This window comes from Chlorocebus sabaeus, chromosome X, assembly GCF_047675955.1.
Source record: "Chlorocebus sabaeus isolate Y175 chromosome X, mChlSab1.0.hap1, whole genome shotgun sequence".
NCBI classification, from domain to species: domain Eukaryota; kingdom Metazoa; phylum Chordata; class Mammalia; order Primates; family Cercopithecidae; genus Chlorocebus; species Chlorocebus sabaeus.
Window position 1 is genome coordinate 35,584,699 of NC_132933.1, and position 22,741 is coordinate 35,607,439.

The following is a 22,741-nucleotide window of genomic DNA, read 5'->3' on the forward strand; positions in this document are numbered from 1 at the left end:
GTCGAGGTAGGTGGATCACTTGAGGCCAGGAGTTCAAGACCAGCCTGGCCAACATGATAAAAACTCATCTCTGTTAAAAATACAAAAAATTAGCCGGGCGTGGTGGCGCATGCCTGTAATCCCAGCTATTCGGGAGTTTGAGGCAGGAGAATTGCTTGAACCTGGGAGGCGGAAGTTGCAGTGAGCCAAGATCGTGTCACTGCACTCCAGCCTGGGCTACAGAATGAGACTCTGTCTCAAAAATAAATAAATAAATAAAATAAAATAAAATAAAATAAAAACCATTGATTTCCACTACCACAACCCCAAGCATGCACAAACATCCTGGTTTGGAGTTTAAAGCATTTTTTAAATAAACAGATGGGAATACTTTGAAACATACACGGGTAGGAAAAATAAAAAGAAAGAAAGAAAAGCCATAAAGAGTATAGGTAGTGCCAGAAAACAAAATGAAGAAGGAAGGGCAAGAACTTCTGAATTTCCCATTCAGTGTTACTCCTTTTTTCAGCCTTAGTGAAAGAGTAAAGGTAGTCAGAATCTGTGGATCATTGGGCCCCCAACAACTGGATCTTTGTTATCTGCTCAGTCTCTGTATTTTTGCCCACTTACCCCAGTTCCTGTCTTAGCCCCATAACCTCTTTCATCTGACACCCAACTACAAAAAGTGTTATGTACATTTCAGCAATTACTACCACTCTGGCTTTCCTTTCCCCTTATAGCCAGTCATTACCTTCCTCACCCCTATTGTCTTCTCCTTTGGACCCATTACCTAGTGTTCCTGCCTTTTCAACACACCAGCATCTCTTATTGCTGTTTTCTCTCTGCCCAACATGGAAATAAATAAATAAATAAATATTTATTTATTTATCTATAAGGGATATTTATATTCTTATCCTATGGAAAAGTTACAGATAGGAAGAATACTGCCCTTCACATTGCTTACGCCATCATGGTGTGAGGAATTCTCTGTGCATATACATGAGTGTGTGCCTGCATAGCATTGTTTGTATTGTTTGATGATTTTGACTAATTTATATTGTTTGATACCTTTGATATAAATCCAAGGCATAGTCATAGCTACAAAAGGGGATGTCTTTGTAGATTCTTTGTTGGCCTACTAGGTTTCACATAGTTCTATTAAGGAAATTTCCAATGTAAAACTTTCCAGTGTAGTTGTCTTTGAGAAATATCTGGGATTTTCCATTTTTTATTGTGGCAAGGCTACATATCTGAGTATCTAGTAAGAAATTTTTAATGTATCTGATGATTTCCTGAAACAAATAAAGGAGACACACACATGCACGAATATATAGTTGTATATGTGTATAAAAGATACACACAAACACACATGCATGTAACTGTATAAGTGTACATAGCCATGAATGTGAACAATTTTATTTCCTGTAAGAAGGAACCCTTAATGTATCAAGAATTTTGCCCTGCTCTCCAGAATTTTTTGTGTGTTTTAAAGGGTTTAACAGTCCTATTTGGTTGCCATCCAAGTACTTTTACTGATTGGTGGAACATAAACAAAGCACACAATTTGGCATGATCTGCAGTCTTGTCTGAGCATTGTGAATAACATGGATATTTTAGATTAATCTGAAGAGACATTTCAGAACTGAAAAGATTACACAGTGCCTGTTCATACAAACTCTGACTAGGGCTATTAGTCTTTAGCTGTACCTACCACAGGATTAACCAAAACTTGCACGAAAAAGTAGGTAATTTCTTAGGGGACATCAGGAAAAAAATGGTGCAAGAGATTAGAAACATGATGTATTAGTTCATTTGGTGAGGTGGTACTGGTGACAAATTGTAGCAGTCAGTTAGCAAATTAAGTTTTGCTATAAAATTATTTAGGAACATTTACACTGAGAAAAAATATCAGAGTATTGGCAATATATTTACCTTTTCTCTCATACTGTGACTGCTTAAGTTATACTTACATTTTTTTTCCTAAACATTCTTAAACATCTTCTGGAATTAAGATTTTGGAAATGATTCTTCATGCACAGCTTTTCTTTTATGGTGTTTTTCTCCCACTTCTATTTTTCATTGAACATATAATTGGAAGAGTTGATATCTCTTTGTAGTCCTGTTTCTTTAGAATACATTGAGACATTTATAGAATGTGGTTCACTTCAAATAGAAACATGCATCTCGTGGAATGGTCTCATTGGGAAGAACAGTAGGGATTCTACAAGAGTCCTATACTAGGAGATTGAAATTTGGTTTCTAGTTCCTCTTTTACTGCTAGCTTGTGATACAACATTGGACAAGTTAGCGTCTCTGGGTTTCAGTGTTTTCATTTATGCAATGAGGGTGCTGAGAAAAATGAATTCTTAGAGTCCTAAAATTTCAAAAAATCTCCTTTTACATTCTAAGAGTTGGCTCTTTTTGTAGCTTTGGCCAAGACCCATCATTGTCCTTTGTTTGTTACATCTCTGAGCTATGCATTTCACAGGTATTTTTTAACTGATTAATGTTCATAAAATGTGTTGAAGAACTTTTGTGTATGATGTCTTTCTCTCCTGTTTTATGCAATTGTACATAATAGAAACCAAGTGTTCTGTAATCAAAATAAGTGTTTCCTATGATGTGACCAAGGGTTTTTTGACATTTGCTATTCTAAATATTAAAGTAGTGGGACACTGGGCCTGCATAAAATTATATTTAAAATATGTGTTTAATCATTTTTGTTCATTCCATAGGTGAACATATTTTTAGTTCTAGAATGTAATGGGAATTATAATTACACTCCATAGTTATGACTGGATTCTCCACCAGGGTAGTAACATCTGATTTGTTTGGATGCTGCCAACTCGTAATTGGGATGATTTTACCTGGCTGAAGTTTATTTCTAAATGATATGTGAGGAATAGTGTTGTTAAGTGAATTAATAGTGTAAAGTATTGTTCATGAACTGTATTTCTGATTAAAGGGATTATTATTATTATTATTTTTTTGAGACGGAGTCTCACTCTGTCGTCCAGGCTGGAGCGCAGAGGCACGATCTTGGCTCACTGCAAGCTCCGCCTCCCGGGTTCACACAATTGTCCTGCCTCAGCCTCCCAAGTAGCTGGAACTACAGGCACCTGCCACCACACACGACTAATTTTTTGTACTTTTAGTGGAGATGGGGTTTCACTGTGTTAGCCAGGATAGTCTTGATCTCCTGACCTCGTGATCTGCCCACCTCGGCCTCCCAAAGTGCTGGGATTACAGGTGTGATCCCACCACGCCCGGCCTAAAGGGATTATTTTTAAGGAGTTTGGCATAATAGTTGTTTGCTCATGAGAGGTAATTATAAGTGACTTAATAATTTATTAAAGGAAAAGTAAGAACTGAATATGTATACATCTCCACCATCAGATATAATGCTTTTAGGGTTTTAGGTGTTTTAGAGTGCTGAGGATGGGGTGTAGGGAGGCAGCCATACTTTCTTTTCACTCTGAACAAATAATAAAATTATTGGAGTACCACAGAAACAAATATTAAATATTACGTCTGCAAGGAATCTAGACTGAAAATTGACATAGAAGATTCGTGGTATTAGATAGTTTCCTTGGAGCCTAATGAAATTAGACAAAAATATGTTGGTTTTGTTGAATCAGTTGATTGTTTATAGAAGAATAATAACTTATAGAAGAATATTCTTGTAGAAGAAGAATAATCTTTACAATAAAGTGATCTTCACTTGTTTGTGGTGGTTCCCTTTTTGGGAATTTGGAAAACTCTACCTTAACTTGCCTGTTTTCCACTCATCAATGTTTGAGAAGCCTTCATAGACAGATAAACTGCTGGAAACACTTCATTACCATGTTTTTACACAGGTTTTTGGATCTTTATTCTCAGAAGGTGACGTAAGGCGGCCACGGTGGCTCACGCCTTTAATCCTGGCACTTTGGGAGGCCAAGGCGGGTGGATCACCTGAGGTCAAGAGTTCGAGACCAGCCTGACCAATATGGTGAAACCTTGTCTCTACTGAAAATACAAAAATTAGCCAGGCATGGTGGCAGGTGCATGTAATCCCAGTTACTCAAGAGGCTGAGGCAGGAGAATTGCTGCAACCTGAAAGGCAGAGGTTGCAGTGAGCCTGGATTGTGCCACTGCACTCCAGCCTGGGTGACAGAGGGAGACTCCATCTCAAAAAAGCAAGCAAACAAAAAGATTCATAAGCTGGAAAATGATTGAACTTCTTTTCTAAAACATCACCTCCTTACTACATAATATATAGTTGCTTTATGTTTTATATTTTTAAATGTTTGCCAATGCTTCAGGTTTTGAAAATTTGTTTGAAACTCACTGTGGAATAAGACATTTAAAACTTGATGTGTTCATATGTGTGTGTGGCTTTGTGTGTGTATGCATGTGTGTGTGTGTATGTATTTCTCCTTCTTTGGATTTCAAACAAGTTGCCCGTACTGATTATACCTGAGGGCTTTCTGCTATATAACCATTAAGGATTATTGCAGAAAGCCTTCTAATGTAAAATATTGACTATAATTTATGCGTATTAGTGGCAGGTTAAAAAAAACTTTTACATATATTTTGGCCACTAACGCATTGATAAATATTCCTTTTTCTGATTCCTTTGACAATTTCTATGAGTCCGTTTTGTGTGTGAGTACTAAAAGGAGTTGGACATATAATTTAACTCTTTAAATTGCTTGACTGGGTTTTTGAGGGCTGTTTCTTTTGTATGATAGGTTGAATAAAAATTGTATATAAGGTAATGATGGTTGACATAATTTTAATATTTACGAAGTTCATATATTACTTGTCAGTCTTTCAAAGTAAGCTTTCTCTTTCCATATATGTATGTATGTGTGTGTATATGTACATACTGCATGTACATATATGTTTTGTGCTTCACAGGAAAATAGTAGTTTGTCTTTTTGCCTTGATATTGGTCTGTATCTTAAAAGGAAGGTGTTTGTGATTACATTAGCTGACTTCATGCTGTATTTCTCATATATTAAATTTGGTATTTTGGAATTTTTGAAAATAGTTCCTTACTATAGAAACATTCATGTGTGTTTCTAAAATGCAGATGAAAAAGCCTCTTTGGGGACTAAATCTTAATCTTCAAAAACTAGGAAAAATTTGGAAAGAGTATCCGAAAGCCAACTATTTAAGTTGGAAGCATGAGTTTATTGTTTGGATACAGGCGTGAAAGTAAATATGAGCTCTTTGTCCCTGTAGTGATTTTTAAAAATAGGTAGTGGCTTTCGTGTCAATCATGGTCTGCCTTTACTAAGCTTGCATTGATGGAAATGGATAATTCTGTTTTTAGGTAGAAGCAGAAGGGTACTATGATCGTGAATTGCCTATATCAGAAGTAAAATTCTTCAGCCTATAAATAAAGAGTTCAGCATAATACTCATTTAACCTGTATTCACTTTTTAGAATTGTGTAGAAAATTTGTGAGTTTGTTTTGGTGCTTTAAACAGAAGCTTAAAAGTGACTTTCAGGGCATTTACAATGCTGTTTTCTGGCAGTATTTTAAAACAATATAGATGAACCCTTTATTTGCCATTGCTTTCATGAAATACCTCAAGCTGCCTTTGACAGCAGCTTCAATTTTTGAACCTCCTTGACAATCGCTAATCCCTATAGGTTACCGGACCCGCTGTTGAGCTTTGGAGTGGTCCCTGCTGGACACCTGCTTGGCCAGCGGCTTTGGTCTTTCCTCTAGGCAATTTGTGAGCTGTTTGCGGGGGAGGGAGGGGAGGAGTAAGGGGGGTGAACAAGAGGGGAAAGGAGAGAGAAGGGGAGGGCAGTATTGAATTAGATTGTTGATAGCATCCCTCTGAGTACTGCTATTAAGATCATGCTACTCTGTACTTCTCTGCTGCAGAAGACAGAGTGATATTTGTGTTACTATAGCGTGTTGTAAATGTATGAGATTTTGCTCATCTCAGCTTGGAAATAAGAATAGGGAAAGGAGAGCAACTTGAATCAGAAGCTACTAGAAGAGCCTGCAGAGTTCTGCAGCAGTTTATATTCTTCTTACATTTTGCCTTCTCCTAGCTGGAAAACAGAGGGACTGGAATTTTTGAAACGGGCTTTTCCCATAATGGCATTCTTGTATTGTGTGGCCAGAGCTTGCACAGGAGGAAAGCAGGCTGCTGAATTTAGTCACTGATCTCTGTTAGCGGTGGCCTAAGGCTATGCTGAGGTTTATATCTCATTTGTATTGTTGCAGCTCAAAAGAAGATTGTTCAGAGGATGACAAGTGTATTCTGAGTAGGTATGTTGTTTCATTTTCGTATGAAACCCATCTATGTTTTTTCTTGCTACTATTGGTCAGAAATCAGGTTAATAGGTGCAGAATATAGTACAGTGCTGCAGTATCCCTGTTAAGGTAGAACAATGGTATTGCAAGCTTAAAAAAAAAAAGCCTGGTTGCTTTTATTAAATAAAGCTGCATTGTATGGTATGCATAGTGCAGTCTTAAAAAAAATATATACTGCAGTCAGCGCTTTTCTGGCACTATTGTTGAGTTGGAATGATAGAATCATCATATTGCTTTAGGGGACAGAAGAATTTAAGGAGGTACCTTACAGCCCTATTTTACAGATTGGAAGCATCGGTTTAAGGGCACTGGCAGAATCCTTTGCTTGTTCTCCGCGGCAGCCACTGCTGTGTCAGTACAGTGTGGAATGGAAGTCCTAGTTGGTAGTCTGTTATGGAAACGCTCTTTACTGTTATTGTAGTACCGTGGTGACAACATGCCATTGAAATGGAAAACGAGCTCTCCTGCTATCTGGAAATTCCCAGTTCCTGTGCTTAAAACATCCAGGTCAACTCCACTTTCTCCAGCATACATGTAAGTGAGAGAAAATAGGATATTAAAGTGGTATTTCATTCATGAATCTACCTTGTGGCAAAACGGGGGCGGGGGAGCCCCCAAACAGCAAAATCCAAAAACCTACAGGATTAAAAACCTCAAGCTTGCTTACATTTAAAGATGTTGGCATGCCCACACTTCATCATTGTTTTGTTTTTCTAAAATTTATGTTTATTTAAAGTGTTTAATGGTAGTCTAATTACCAGTGTGAAAGTACAAAGGCATAACTAAGGAATTGCAAAAGAATTAACTTTAATATTTAACATATGTTGGATTTGTTTGAATTTTTGAATATCTAAAACACTTAGGATGACTTATTCTGTGTAATGGCATTAAAAAACTGATGGTGGTGTGTTAAATATGGTAATGCCTCTATACTATTTTTTCATGAATTAAAAGCAGAGTTAACGTGGATCAGAAAATGAGTCTTTTAATTGAGACTTTTATACTTTAGTTGTGTATGAATATTAATATGTTTAATATTACATATTTCTCAGCTTTATCATTCAAGTTCTCAAGTGTAAGTTTGAATTTGTGCATATTATATCTCTATGAGCAGTTATTTATATTATGGGGGTTGAAAAAGTATTCTACAAATGTCTGTTTTAAAAATGTATTTTAAGTAAATATGTACTGAAGTGCACTGGGAAGTCTTTCTAGAAATTTTCAAAATTTTTGAAAATCTTTTTAAATTTGCAGTGTTGCTTTAAAGGCAAAATCCTGGAGATATAATAAAATGTTCTTTTTGTTCATGATCCTTTTTGGTGGAGTAAAACCGAATCTTTTTTAAAAGAAAATATTAGTATGAGAAAAGCTTTTGAAAAGAATGTTTTAAATTTGAATGTTCCTTTAAAAATATTTATCAGTAGGAAAGATGTGGAAAACTTCTCCTGCCTTAGTTTAATTGTGTATTTAGAGCTGTGGTGAGTTGCCATTTTTTAACTTAGTTTTTGTTTTATGTGAGGTAGAGATGCACAATTACATCTATCTCATTCTTTGAAAGGCTTTCAGATGCTGAGAAAGTGTGGTTATGCTCTCAGTCCAAAAGAAGCAACTCCCTGGAAAGTGCTGAAAAATGAGGCCATTTCAGAATTAAATCCTGTCATCATTTTATTTTCAGATTTTTTAATGCTCCTTTCTGTTTATGTTCCAGGATATTTTTATCTCTTTGGGTGTTACACTTGTTTTCTGTGAAGTAAAAAATATAGGCTAGTTTGTAAAAATAAACCAGCTATATTTGTTTTTCAAAAACTGTGTTTGTCAAAAGCACAAATTAATGGAGGTGACAAGTTAATGGAGGTGAGAAGTTAATGGAGCTCTTTCAAATAATCTGAGAAAATAGGATGCTTCCTGACTTTATGCATCTTAACTGGCAAGAAATGACTAAAGATTTACCCAAAGCAACTTTATTATAAAAACAAAACAAAACCTCACTAAAATCAGGTTAAAATTAATAATGGTTATTAATGTTTCTAATATTCCTGCTATATTTGATTGTCCAAAAGATCCAAATTGCAGCCCTTATTGCAGCTGATTTGTCGACTTTTAGAGATGGTGAAATAAATGCCCATATTTTATTAATTCATACTAGCCACAAGCTCAGATACAACTCAACACAACATTTTAAATTAATCACTTTCTTCCTTTTAAGTACTTACCTCTTTGACCTGGTGATATGAGTGAATCAGTTTAGAAGATAGAACCTACAAAATATAATAGATCTTGCATGTTGACTATTGGTTGTTGGTAGTGCACATAGGTAGAATGGAAAAATATATTTGAAGAGCTTATGGTAGGCTGGAGTATTTTGACATTGTTACAGACTATTTTGACATTTTAACACTACGTTATTGAATTGGTCTTAACTTTTCTTTATATGTATATTAATACTTAATAGTAAGTAAATATGCACAGATAGAAATTTATGTGAAATGTAGCAAGACTAGCTTGGGGAGGTTAAATCAGGTTTTTAAATATGTTGTTTAATTTTTGACCGTTTTAGATCACAGTTCATTACCTCACTTGGCCAAAAATAAAAGCACCATGTTTAACATGTTTTTCTCATCAGTACTTCTCTATATTCCTCAACACATTTACACACAAAATGATACTTAAGTATAGCATAATTTCACTTAAAAAATGATAAAGACTAAATTAGATTACTGTGTCAAGTAACATTACATTTGTTCTCACAATTTGGCTGGCAGACATAGGTTTAAATGGTTACTTGTGTCTTTTGGGTCTAAAGTCTTTGCATTGAAATGGAATTGTTCAATTCCGACTCCTCAATAAATTGTGATATATAGGAAATTTACCTGTAAAATCATGTGTAAGTATTTAAAGTATTATTTTGAATATAGAATTCTTCATAGGTGATATAAAATCTTTTTGTGTGTATGCTTGCATAGCATCAGTATTGGTTTGTAATATTTTATCATTACTTACCATGCTTTGTCAAATATATATTACGTGATTTTCATTGAAGACTTGTGTACTTTGTCAAAGACTGAAATTTCAATATGAAATATTTTAGGTAGTAGTAAAAATGTGTTATAGTGATTGAGCATGTGTGGGAAAAATCTAAAGGCTCTTTATGGTCTCTTTCTAAACCCAGTGTATGTGCTTCTTCGCTGTAACTCTTTCATTGATGCTACAGATAGGGCAGTACTGCTGTGCTAGTGAAGGCTACAATAGAGAACATTTTACTTACTACAAACATTGAACAGCAAGACTATTTTACTTTTTTCCTTGTGGGTTTAAAGTCCATGTTTGTTTTCTTTCTGTTTGTTTAGAACTTGCATGACAGTTGAAATGTCCCAACATTTTTAAGATTTCTCTATGATGAAGACTGTAGTATTTGTGGCAGTATTAGGAGAAATAACATCTTATATAGTATAAAGCACTTAAAAATTTGCTGTAATGTCATACTAGAAAAGTGGGATATCTTAAATACAAAAGATTCCGGAAAATAATACTTCAGTCTCTAGATTGATTGATGATCAAATAGTCTTTATTGGGTACATATATTCTTTCAGCTTTAGGTTTGAGCACTTGCAGGGTGGTGTGCCATCTATGTGGATTTCTGAAGGGATTGTCTTGATAGAAATAGAGTACTTGGTGACATGTGTTTGCTTCGCAATCTGCTCAACAGTAGGTTGAAGTTCAACCTTAGCCTGAGGGAGGATCTCCTGGCCAGTGTAAACTGCGTTAGTAAAGACTCTGCCCCTGTCAGGTGCAAACCATATAAATTACTCTGTCATTTTGCCTAAATTAATAAAGCTGAAAGGGCAGTCACATCTAAGTGTTTTTATGGTGTTTAGGTATTCATTGTTTTAAAACAGCAAATGGTTCCTTCAGGCTAATATTATAGGGTTAATGCCTTGTTAGATGCTAAGGACACACTGAAATAGAACAAAATTAGCACTAGTGATCCTTTTATCTTTTCTTTTCCAGCAGCGAGTTTTGACAATAATAGTGTGGCAAGCAGGAAGGCAATTAGGTAAGAATTAACCAGTGAAATATAACAATGAATTCTAGCAAGACAGACCCTGTGAGTTGTTTTCCTTAGAATGTTACCTTTCTCAGTCTAAAAGACAATGAATGTTAGTGAACTAGACTTGTTCTCCTTTAGACTCTGCACTTACATTCAGTTAGCTTCCTATTTATAATTATTTTGTTTGATATGTAAAAAATATTTTTATGATAAATGCCAATAACACAGTGTTTTATAGTAATTGCTACTATAATTTCTTCAATAAAATTCAGTGCCTGGCATTTCCTGAGAAAAGATTGTGAATATTGTATAAATGCTCCTTGTTTGTAGGTGATTCACAGCACAGACATAATAAAAATATGAATTTTCTAAATTTGACATGTTTCTATCCCGTAAGATTGTCTTTTTTTTTCTAATTTAGTAAATAAAACAAAACTTTGTCATTACAGAAATCTTTCTTGTCTAGCAAAATACTTATTAAATTGATAATCATTCATGGTTAGATAAATATTTCTTATCTAGCAAAATACTTATTAAATTGATAATCTCAAAATAGAAAAGAATGTTTAGTTGCTTTCAAACCATAAACTCTTGCTTGTGTCTACTTAATTTGTTTTTATTACATATGCACAATTTAACGAAATTACGTGGAAAAATAATACAGCTAACACCTAAGATAAATTTTGTGTTAGTCTGCAACTTTTGTGGCATGTTCTTTGGGAATTTGCATTGTCTGAGCTTGCAGAAGGACTAGGTTGTCATTTATTAATGGAAAATCATAGAGATAGAAGTGACCTTAGAAGTCATTTAGAAAGTCCGAACCCCTTTTAACACAGGAACTCATTCCATGACACGTCTTGAAGATGGCATTCCGTGTCCTTCTTGAACGCTGTCAGTGACAAAGGGCTCACTACCTCACCAAGGCTGCACCCTTCATTCATGGGCAGCTTTTCCTTGCATTGAACAAAATCAGTTCCTTGTATCTTTTATCTCCCATTCCCAGTGTAGCCTTATAGAGCTATATAGAAAAAAAATCTATTACATGCACACTTAGGTGTCTTCTCATGTGACAAGGTTTTCAGACCCTTCACTCTCCTGGTTGTCCTCACTCGGATGGTTTTTTCATGTTAATCTTTATGTAAGATACTACATTTGAATGTGTCGCTCCACATGGGGTCCAAATAGAAGACAGTTCTCTTCCTTTAAGCAGAAGCTCTGCTTGTCTTAAAGGGCCTGAGATTATATATATTTTTAATTACAGGATTCACACTGGCCCCTAGTGAATTTACAGTTTGCAAATTGCCTTTTTGAAGGCCTTATGATCAGATTGCTTGCTCCTCACTGTCTGTGTTTATTCTTTTAGCTTCTTCAGATCTTTTAGTTTGAGGAAGCCTGGCATGTGCAAGTGAAGTTAACATTTTGTTTTAAAGCCTATTGTGTATGTTTTTTAAAAGACCTCTTGAAATCATTTAATGTAACAGAAAAATATTGCACACAAGACACTTGCAAGACAGAGAGCTAGTGTTCCTGTCACTTTCAAATATTTCAAAGACATTCACTGGTCAATAACTTATCTAGATTCATTTTTTTATACTTAGTGTATCTTCCAAGTAATCGCTCCCCCCACTGCAAAGAAACCACTTTCTACGGAGGGAAGAGAGGCAGAATTTCAAATCTCCATACCATCATGGGAAATACGGAGTTACTGAGAATTTCACATATTCTGCTTGAAACCTAGAATATTTAATAGAGACTTAAATGCGGCCAAACTTGGGGAGGGAGAGATGAGAAAGAAGTATGGGATAGGCAAGTATTTGTGCTAATGACTTGCAGTTAAAGAGTTACGAATTACAAACAACATGCATATAACATTTTAGATTGACATGGCTGCCATGGTGTGTTGCTTTATATCCTCAAGACTTTGAGATAGAGGTGGTATAAACATGAGATTCTTGGGGAATCAGTACATAAATAAGTTACTAAGTAATTCGTTTTAGAAAGTGCTCAGTTCTTTTTCAATCACCCTGTATGTTAAGTTTATAACATTCAGCAGTTACTCAACTGTCTATTATGTGCCAGGCATAACTCTGCTGATGATTAGGGGCGCGTAGTCCTTACGATCATTCAAAGTGATTATTTTTTATCTTCCATACTATCTTCATTCATAAACAATTAAATAGCTGAATTTATTCTACTGCCGTGAAAATTTGGGACCAAGACAAACAGGTTAAATAAATTCTTGCTTACTGTATTTTCAATATTGATAATGGATTTAAGGACAATGAAAACACCACAGAAGAAAAATTTATCTGGACTAAATGAGGAGACTTGGATTGGAGGTAGATAACACATTTTAAAGTGCATATTGCACAGGATGGAAAATGAAGCAATTTATGTTTAAATTTGATGGTATCTTTTTAAACAACAAGAATGGAATACTATTCTTTACATTGGACAGGGAATAATGTACTGTTTAGGAAATAATGCACTTATGTGCTTTATAGCACACAAGGGTACATACATTACCTTCCAAGCAGTAATAATTTGATCTCAAACTCTAAGATGGAATCTTAGTTTAAAATAAAATTATATTGTGTTTCCAATTATACTAAAGTATTTTTCCCAGCATAACTTACTATGATAAGGGTATCTGTTGTTTTTAACCCATTTCCCCCCCACATTTATGTCATGCTAAGGCAAGAACATGCCCAATTTATTGGAGAGCAGTTCTTATAATATAGTTCAATGGAGTAATGAAGTAACTTACCTTCAATAACAAAAAAAATAAAAATAAAAACAAGTTTCAGAACTCTATATTAAATTTTAATCTAGCATGTATAACAGATATTCTAAATTTCATGAGACATATTCCAAAGTTTTAAAATGTCCTAGTTTAGCATAGTTAAATATAATACAATTTATTTTCTTCTATTATAGAAGTGCTAAGCACTTAATTTGGTTCCTCCCAAAAAGCCCTATAAGTGTACATCTTCTCACTATTTTACGAATAAGGACACAAGTTCAGAGAGGTTAATTAACTTGCTTAATGTTACACATCAAATCACAAGTTGAGCCAAAATTCAAATTTAGGGCCACATGATTTCAAAGCTCGTAATTTCTCCAGTGCCTTTTCATTTTTATGGACTTTTGCTACTTTCATTTCATCTATTAATTATATAATACCTTACTAGGATTAGAAGAAAAGGGAAGTATGGTAGATGGGAAAAGCTTTTTGAATTGGGTGGTGGTATAGGAAGAGGTTAGAAAGCTTTACTTGAATACTGTCAAGTGGTGAAGTTGAAGGAAAATATTGAAGCAATTATCTTTACTTGCTCATATGATATCGGGATTAACTTCATGTCTCTTGATGTTTCCATAGTTGCTTGAAGCATTATTCCACCTTCACTGATTACACACATTTCCCACTCATGGTAATTAGCTACCATAGACAGTGCTGTAGCTGGTGTACTCTTTTTAGCACGTTCCAAGGGTTCTACCCCAGTCAATATGTTTAGTACTTTCCTGTGGACATTATCCTCCCACTACTTAATTGCATGTAAATACTCAATGGGGGGGGGGGAACCCAAACCTCTATGTATTACTTTTCTATTACTGCCATATCAAATTACTGCAAACGAATGGCCTAAAATGTCACACATTTATTGTCCTACAGTTTTCTTTTTTATGAGGTGGGGATCTCACTGTGTTGTCCAGGCTGGAGTACAGTGGCATGATCATGGCTCCCTGCAGCCTCGACCACCCGGGCTCAAGCAATCCTCCTGCCCCAGCCTCCTCAGTAACTGGGACTACAGGCACGCACCACCACACCCAGCTTATTATTATTATTTTTATGTGTAGAAATGAGGTCTCGCTGTGTTATCCAGGCTGGTCTCAAACTCCAGGGCTCAAGCTATCCTCCTGTCTCAGCCTCCCAAACTACTAGGATTACAGGCATGAGCCACCATGCTTGGCATATTATCTTACAGTTTTTCAGGTCAGAAATTTGGTACTGGTCTCACGGGGCTAAAATCAAAGTGTCAGCAAGGCTGAGGCTCTAGGGGAGAATCTGTTTCCTGCTTATTTCCGTCATTGACAAAATTCCATTCTTTGTGGCTGTAGGACCAAGTTTTCTATCATCTTGTTGGCTGTAAGTTAAAGGACTATTTCAGTTTCTAGAGATTGCTTGTGTTCTGGCCCTATTCCTCTCTCGTTAAGGCCAGCAACAGCAGGTTGAATCCTTTTCACATTGCTTTCTGGCTCACTTTTCTGCCTTCCTCTTCCATTTTTTCAGGACTCATGTAATTAGATTAGGCTACATGGATAAAACAAGACGCTCCCCATTTCAAAGTTTGTAACCTTTATCACATTTTCAAAGTCTCCTTTGCCATGTAACAACATATTCACAGATTCCTGGGGTTAAGATGTGGACATCTTTAGGAGGTCATTTGTTCTATCTGCAATACTCTAGTTGAACACAATCATGTTAGGCTTACACGTGCATTGTAGAAAGTGTTCCAATTAACCCACATGGTTCTACAAATTTTGCATTTCTGTAACTAAACCATATTTATTAATCTCTGGATCAGTAGTTTTGTTCTTGAAAAGTATAATAGTTTAAACATTGCATAGGCAGTTATAAGCCCTTGCAACAATGATTTCCTGGAAATCTTATTAAAAAGTGGAATTATCCAGTGACAGAACTATAATCTGGGGTTGTGTTGAAAGTATCATGAAAACAAGTTTCTCCTATTAGAGCTTTTATTGTGCTATACATTTTATAAAATAGGCACAATTGCTTTGATTACATCGATTTTGCAAGCATATACAATCATGTAAAATACAGATGTGAGTGAAATCGAAGATGCTAGTAATTTAAAAACTGTATTTTTTTCTTTTTAAAATGCAGGCTATTTTGAGATGGTTCACATAGCCCAAGTCTCTTATTAAAAGTTAATAAGTAATAGTGCTACCTTTTGAATAAAATCATGAAATTAGTTTTCTTAATAAAATTTGACGCAACAAACAGAATCATTCAGAATAACTCCACTGTTATCAGAGCTGTTTAAAAAGTACTAAAGTGTGTGCATAATACAAGTTGGTTGAGATTGATTGCATTTTATTGCATTGAAAAAAATTTCAAAGGACTCTACATTTCTACCTTCTGAAAACATTTTCAGTTTATTCAAAAGACTGTTCAAAATCAGATTGAACACAAAGGCTACCAGAAAATAATAGTTAGCAACTAGAAGGTCCTTGCATGTCTCTGGAAATTCAAATAATACAGGTTGTTGAGAACCTTAAAAAATCTTCAAAACATAGTACAGAATTAGCTAGCAGTGGCATATGATTATGTGGTTGTTGCTAATGCACTTTAGTGTTTGGTTTTTGGCAGGCGCAGGGGGCAAATATTGAAATTTTGAATGTCAATTAACATCTACTGAGTGAAATAGGAACACTTAAATAACAGGTGAGGACTGTCTATGCTACTCAGTCATTGACCATTATATTTGATTCTTCAGCAAGTTATGGCCTCAAAAGTGGCATTTCTAAACTTGGAGGTGCATCCAGGAAAGTTCTGATCTCAGATCTGGTTACCAAACTTTCTATATATTGTCTGTTTTCCTATTATGGCAGGTGCAGGGGCTTGATGGTATTTTAATTTATTATTATTACTTTTTTTGTAGAGACAGGATCTTGCTATGTTTCCAAGACTGGTCATGAACCCCTAGCCTCAAGCTACCCCCTGCCACCCCACATGTGTCCCCCAAAGTGCTGGGATTACAGACATGAGACACCACACTTGGCCTTCTGATGGTATTTTAAATTTAAAAGGTTTAGATTGAAAATATTGTGTTTCAGAGCACTAAAATTTAGAGAACCAAATATTATGAGAATGATGAATTGGAGTGGCAAGCTCAGTTGAGTGTGTATGGGCAATTGGGCTTAATTTGTGCTTATGCGATCCCTCTGTACCTAACTGCACTCCCTTCTTGCTTCCCACATATAAGTCTCTCTCCACAGCAGTTTCTAAAAATTCTAAGTTAACTTGGCTAATCATTTACAAGTTACCCTGTAACATCTTTTATTTTCACTTTTTTTTTTCTGGTTTCAAAAATATAGAGCTTTTCACTGATCAATGAGATAAGACCTTGACATCATATAATGCACATAATTATCTCACTCAGGGTTCTTTCAATCCACAAGCTGATAGGAACCTTAGAAATCACTCTTTTGGTCATACCATTTACCGTGAAAGAGAATGTGATATTAATGCCTGATCACTTTTCCTCCGTCTGTGTATATTTGTATTGATTATTTAATCCAGTCTTAATTTATATTTCCTTTTTAAAATACCATTTCTTCAACTGCATTAAAATTAATGTTAAAGATCAGCTTACTACAAAATCTTAACTAGGTTTCTCTTTATTAGATGTGATTATTAGATGTAATCATATCGGAGCTTTTCTCTTGTCTGACAGTGAAACTTGTTCTTAATTAATAGTCTGATCTAGCTTTAGTTAGGGTGGACCTACAAAATATTTGAAATACAATTTTGAAAAGTATATGGATGACACTAGATTGTGAATCATTGTCCAATAGATAACCCCTTAGAATCATCAAATTGAAGTGACTTTCTCATTCATTATGATCACTTTCCTACAGAGGGTGTGTGCATGCAGTCATTTCTGAATGATTCACAGCTAAACAAAGTTTGTGGAATTAGAAACAAAGGTTTGGTTTTAAGTAGACTGGAGACTTGGCTCATTAATATACTTTTCATAGAAATGTTGCTGAAGCATATAGATAGATGCAATTAGAGTGTCTTTTTTCAAATGATGTGAGATACTGTCACATCATCAAGAGTTTTGACTTTCTTCCATATAATTAAAATTGCAGATTATATTTTTGAATAGTGAATATTGTGTGATTGCTGATCCAGCCGTAAAGATAGCCTGATCTGGAACAAATAATCCTTTAAAATAATAGTAAGGAAAGTTGATGTTATTTATTTATTTTTATTTGGTGCTTATATGCTAAATATGAACTGATACTCTTCTGGATTAGAGAAAAAAGTTGGCAATTGTTTTGTTACTGTGGTTTGTATGAATTATACAACATGATATTTGTTAGTAAATAATGGTAAGCATTTATTATAATTTTATATCATTTAATTATTTGGAAAGTAATTGTTTTTTATTATCATCTCTTAGCAAGCAAGTATCCTGACTGCTCTTTGTTTTCCTATCGTCTAGTGCAGTGCCTGGCATATAGCTGATGCTCAATAAATGTCGATTTTATAAATGAATTTAGAGAATAGTTTTTAGGTCTGTACCTCTGTGCAAATCACTTCACATGAGAGAGTTAAGTTTATTCATCTGATATATGCAGTAATTGAATATAGTCGTTGTCCCTTATGCATGGTTTCTAACTCCTTGGAATGAGTTACCCATGGTTAACCATGGCATGAAAATAGGTGAGTGCAGTATGATAAGATATTTTGAGAAAGAGAGAGAGAAAAAGCACATTCACATAACTTTTATTAAAGTATATTATTATAATTGTTCTATTTATTATTAGTTATTATTGTTGATATCTTACTGTACCTAATTTATAAATCAGGTAGTTACGTATGTATAGGAATAAAATGTAGCGTATATGGGATTTGGTATATTCATAGTTTCAAGCATCCACTGGGGGTCTTGGAATGTATCCACCGAATAATGGGGGCTATTGCGTATCATGGTCTTGTTAGAGAGTAAGTTATGACTGTATTTCCTATGAAAAAAACTAATAAAAAATCCAGATTCTGTTCATTGTTGCTTAGAAATACCATGATGCTGGCACAGACTGAAAGTAATTTTACTAGAAGCAATTTACCAGTGACCAAAATGCTTTAGTGATGGTTCATCAAATTGTAACTGATAAGGAAAATAAGTTTTTTTTAATCTGTTCTACGATGGAAACTACTCTCAAAGTTAAGAGTTATTTGACTTATTTTTACATGCTGCTCATCATAATGCAGAAAACTATTTGAGATATTTTTGTTTTGAAGCTAATATGCTTGTACTTAAATGATAATATGTTTTGTGTGTATAGTTTGATAAAAGAAATCACTGACTAGGAGAAAAAGAAAACCTGACTAGGGTTTAGGAGAAATAAATTAAAAATTAACACTCAAAAAAGTATTTACATTTATGTTCTGAATTTTTTATACTTAAAGGGCTTCAACCTAACCATAAAGGTTTAGCTGATATTAGATTTAAATTAAATGAATTTTCTTTCTATTAAAAATGATTAAATACAATGGCTTTTACACATTGCTTGTTTAGCAATAGACAAAAAATGATTGCTGTAAATTTGTAAAAGCAATATATTCCAAAGCAAAACAATTGGTAGTTTGTAAGTAAATTTGGATTTTTGTTTGTTCTATGGTCATTAAACATTTATTGTGAATAATTTGCTGGAATGTGCAATTAGTTAAGGAGGGCTAGGCCAGGAAGCCTTGACTTCAAGAGTGTAGGATTTGGCTTTTGTTCAGCAAGCAGTGACTCACTGAATACCTTTGAGCAAGGGAGTGCTTTTCTGAGCTATAAATACAATCACAGTATGTATAAAGACCATTATGTATGTGAAAATTATAATTAAATCCAGGTAAGAGGTAACAGAGACAAGAACTATGGTAGAGGCAGTGAGAGTGGATGGGGGTTGAGGGATAGGAGCATTCTAGAGAGAGATTCAGTCGAACTTAACAGTTGATTGGACATGGGAGATGGGGAAGAAGCAAGGGTCAAAGGTGGTCAAATAATTTTGGTGATAGCAATTGTCTTTTAGAATCCAAATATTTTATCTGTAGCTCTCTTGAATGTATAATATCAGGATACATTGGAGATTCCTGAAATTTCTTCTGACTGACCAACATTTTAGGAATGGTCATTAAGAAATATGTATGTAGTCAAATTCATTACCATTAAGCATATCTTTGACATATGAAAAGATTGGATTTTGAAGATGTAAAAATGGTGATCCCTTCAACAAGTAGCTCATGGAAATGGAGTGAGTGAGGGTAGTAGCATTTTCCAACTAGCTAGGGAAACTTTTAACACCTTGACTCCTTGCTACTCTCATCTACATGGTGACTCTTCTCCCCTTGTGTCTGCTTCTCACCTACACTGAGAGTCAGAAATTATAGTTTGGAGTGTGAAACACTGCTTTAAAGGACTGCATAAAAGGAAGGAAAGGAATACTTCTCTTTTTTCATTTATCTCACACAGATTAAGATAAGTACTTCATTACTACTTCATAATTCATAGATTAATTCTGCAAAACACATGTACACACAATCTGAAAATGCTCCAGTTATCTTCAATTTAGAATTCCCATTTAAATGACCAGGAGATTTGAATGCTTGATGACTACTATGTCATTTTTATCACAATTGTATGTTCTACCCAAGAACACATAGCCTTCTTTTAGCCAGAGAACATGGTGTTTCTAAAAATAAACATCTTACCCCCAAAGAGGCAAATTCCTCAATGATTTATAATTTGGAATAGCTCCTCCCCAAATCATCAGTCTACCTTCCAGAAAAACGTTATACATTTTGTAAATAAATTTTAATGTTTTAGGTAATGATGTATAGTCATGACACATAAATACTTTGCCCAGATGAATCCTTCTTTAGAGTTACTGCACCATGGATAAACACTTATGGTGGTTTTGGTAGAGCAATTTTTGTTATTCACATTAGCAGAGTTGTCTGTGACTAGATCCTGAAATTGCTCTGTGATATGGACTGGAATATTATAGTGATCTTAATAGTGATCAAAATAGCTTTCTAGGAGTGTAGTAAAATGGTGGATTCTAAAACATTTTAGGAGAAAAACCAGGAACCAGTTCTAGAGTTAAAGACCACATATATACTCTTGGAGTATGATAACTAAATATGTAGATAGGTGAGGGGGCTGTAAGTAACAGTAAAGACTTTTTGCATCTCCTAACAACCTGAGAGCTTATGGCCAGCAATGGATATGTTTATTTATGGGAACCATAGTGCAAAAGGGGTAAGTTGAAGTCTTGTAACAAAATTTTGTGGAAAAAAAACCCTTAATGATGAGGCAGATATGCAGAAAAGGGACAGTAACTTTAATGTCGAAAAATGATACTTAAATTAGAGTCTTTGCTTCCATTGAGCCCCATATCTGTGATGCACTTGAAAGAGCTATCCTAAGAGTGATTCCCAGACTCATTAGGTTGAGAGCCTGTCTTCTTTTTTCGTATTGTTCTCCCCTGTCTTAAAAATACTGGCTGTCATATTGAAAACATATGATTGATTTGATACTGATTTTTTCCTACATTCATTGAAATGATTAGAGATGACTCCAGGTCATTAAAAAAGTCAAGACTGAGATTTGGTAAATTTATTACGGGCTTTGAATATATAGAGTCATTGGGACTCTTAGGGCTGCCAACTATATTTCTTATAACATGGAATGCAACGGTTATTACTTTGTGAGTCTTACTCTTAGTTTTTTTCATGTTTCCCCTTAAAAGATAAATAAACATTCTCTTAAGACCTGGTCATGAATTATTGACTTTGTGAAGCTGAATAGAACTGGGAAATTCAGAAAAGGATAGGATTTTCACCACCTTTTAGCAGTTGATTAATGAGTCTCCTGTTCCCAAATAGATTTGTCTCAGTTATTTTTAATTTGTTTTGAGTTTGTAGAATCTGCTTTAATAATAAACGCTAAAATTGGGTAACTCAGATGTTTGAATATTTAATAAAAATCTTAGGAAGGTGAAACACAATTCTTTCTTAACATGCTTTTTGATTTTAATGCACCTTAGCAAAGTAGTCAAATTTTAAAGTTGATGAGCTACAGATAACGGGAGTAAAATGACACCTTGGTTAACAAATCATCTGGAAGCAAAGCTCCTAGAAAATTGGCCTGGGCACTGAAGGGGTTGGAATACCCATTCCAGTTTCTTCATTTTTGGATTAAAGAAAGAGAAGGCAAGCTCACTGCTGCAGATATAGAGACTTCTCAAAGGGCAGTGCTAGCTGTAGGGCGAAGCATCCTTCCAGAGGGCCTATGCTTCACCAGAGGATTGTAACTATTTCCTCTGTACACTGGGAAGGGGACTCTTTTTTTTTTTCTTTTTTTTTTAAATTTATTTATTATTATTATTATACTTTAAATTCTAGGGTACATGTGCATAACGTGCAGGTTTGTTACATATGTATACTTGTGCCATGTTGGTGTGCTGCACCCATCAAGTCGTCAGCACCCATCAACTCGTCATTTACATCAGGTATAACTCCCAGTGCAATCCCTCCCCCCTCCCCCCTCCCCATGATAGGCCCCGGTGTGTGATGTTCCCCTTCCCGAGTCCAAGCGATCTCATTGTTCAGTTCCCACCTATGAGTGAGAACATGCGGTGTTTGGTTTTCTGTTCTTGTGATAGTTTGCTAAGAATGATGGTTTCCAGCTGCATGGGACTCTTGACAGTGATGGGAGCACATGCTGTTTCTCCCAGCCCACTTCTACATATTGCCATCTCCCTACCACCATTACTACATGTGCATTCCTTCACCTATGTGGTTTTATACAAGCAAGGAAGATTTGAATTCACTTGTTTGTGTAGAAGGTATGGAATCAACATTTAGAAATTCATTCTTCTTCTAATTATTTTTAAATTACTTCGTTAGAAATAAAATAATTATCTCATTCAGAAAATAGAATGGATTCTTACATACCCTATCTACCTACCATTCATCCATCCATGTATCCATTTATCCATCCATCCATCCATCCATCCATCCATCCATCCACCTACCAATCTACCCATCTACTTATCTTGCTTTCACACAAATATAGGAAATGTGGAGAATGAGAAATAATATATAAACTAAGCTTTCTAAATAGAAAACATTTTTGGTCAAGATGAATTAGGCATGATGCAGTTTAACTGGTATATAAATTTTAAAAGACGAAGGGACACTAGAGTCTTGAAATATGGTAAGTAGAGGGAGCAAATATTACTTTTGAAGTTCTTTAAGGACAAGATTGAGATATTCAGTGGAAATGCCTTTTGATTTGGGTAATTAACTTTCATCCTGTTGCAGTTATCTAATGGAGTATCATTTGTCTAGCCCAATTCCCTTATCTACGTCATAGTGTTATATCTGTTGTTGTGGTGGTTGGCATTAGAGTTCAGAATCTGTTCTTTTAAATGTTGGTATCGGTGTGTGAAATTCTCCCCAAATTTCATCTGAGTTATTTTCTAGGATTTACTACTTCCCTACCCCATATGTGTTGGGACAATAGCATGAAAGATTTTTAGTGCTGGTATTGTTTTTATGGAAATAGAATGGTAAAAGTAAGTGATCT

The 22,741-nt window shown here is 34.9% G+C and overlaps 1 protein-coding gene across 8 annotated transcripts in view; it reads left to right on the forward strand.

Annotated features, from left to right (window-relative positions):
* The window catches only part of KLHL13 (kelch like family member 13), a 193,423-nt gene that overhangs the window by 118,120 nt on the left and 52,562 nt on the right, over positions 1-22,741 (forward strand). Inside the window, exons 1-2 of one of the 8 annotated variants that reach the window (XM_008019528.3) lie at positions 5,841-6,256; positions 6,723-6,835. The exons of 6 other annotated variants lie outside the window; for them this stretch is intronic. In XM_008019528.3, the coding sequence (XP_008017719.1) occupies positions 6,738-6,835 (98 nt within the window). In that variant the 5' untranslated portion in view covers positions 5,841-6,256; positions 6,723-6,737. Of the gene's footprint in view, positions 1-5,840; positions 6,257-6,722; positions 6,836-22,741 lie in introns of those variants that run through there. One more of the 8 variants, XM_008019531.3, reaches the window with a different exon arrangement.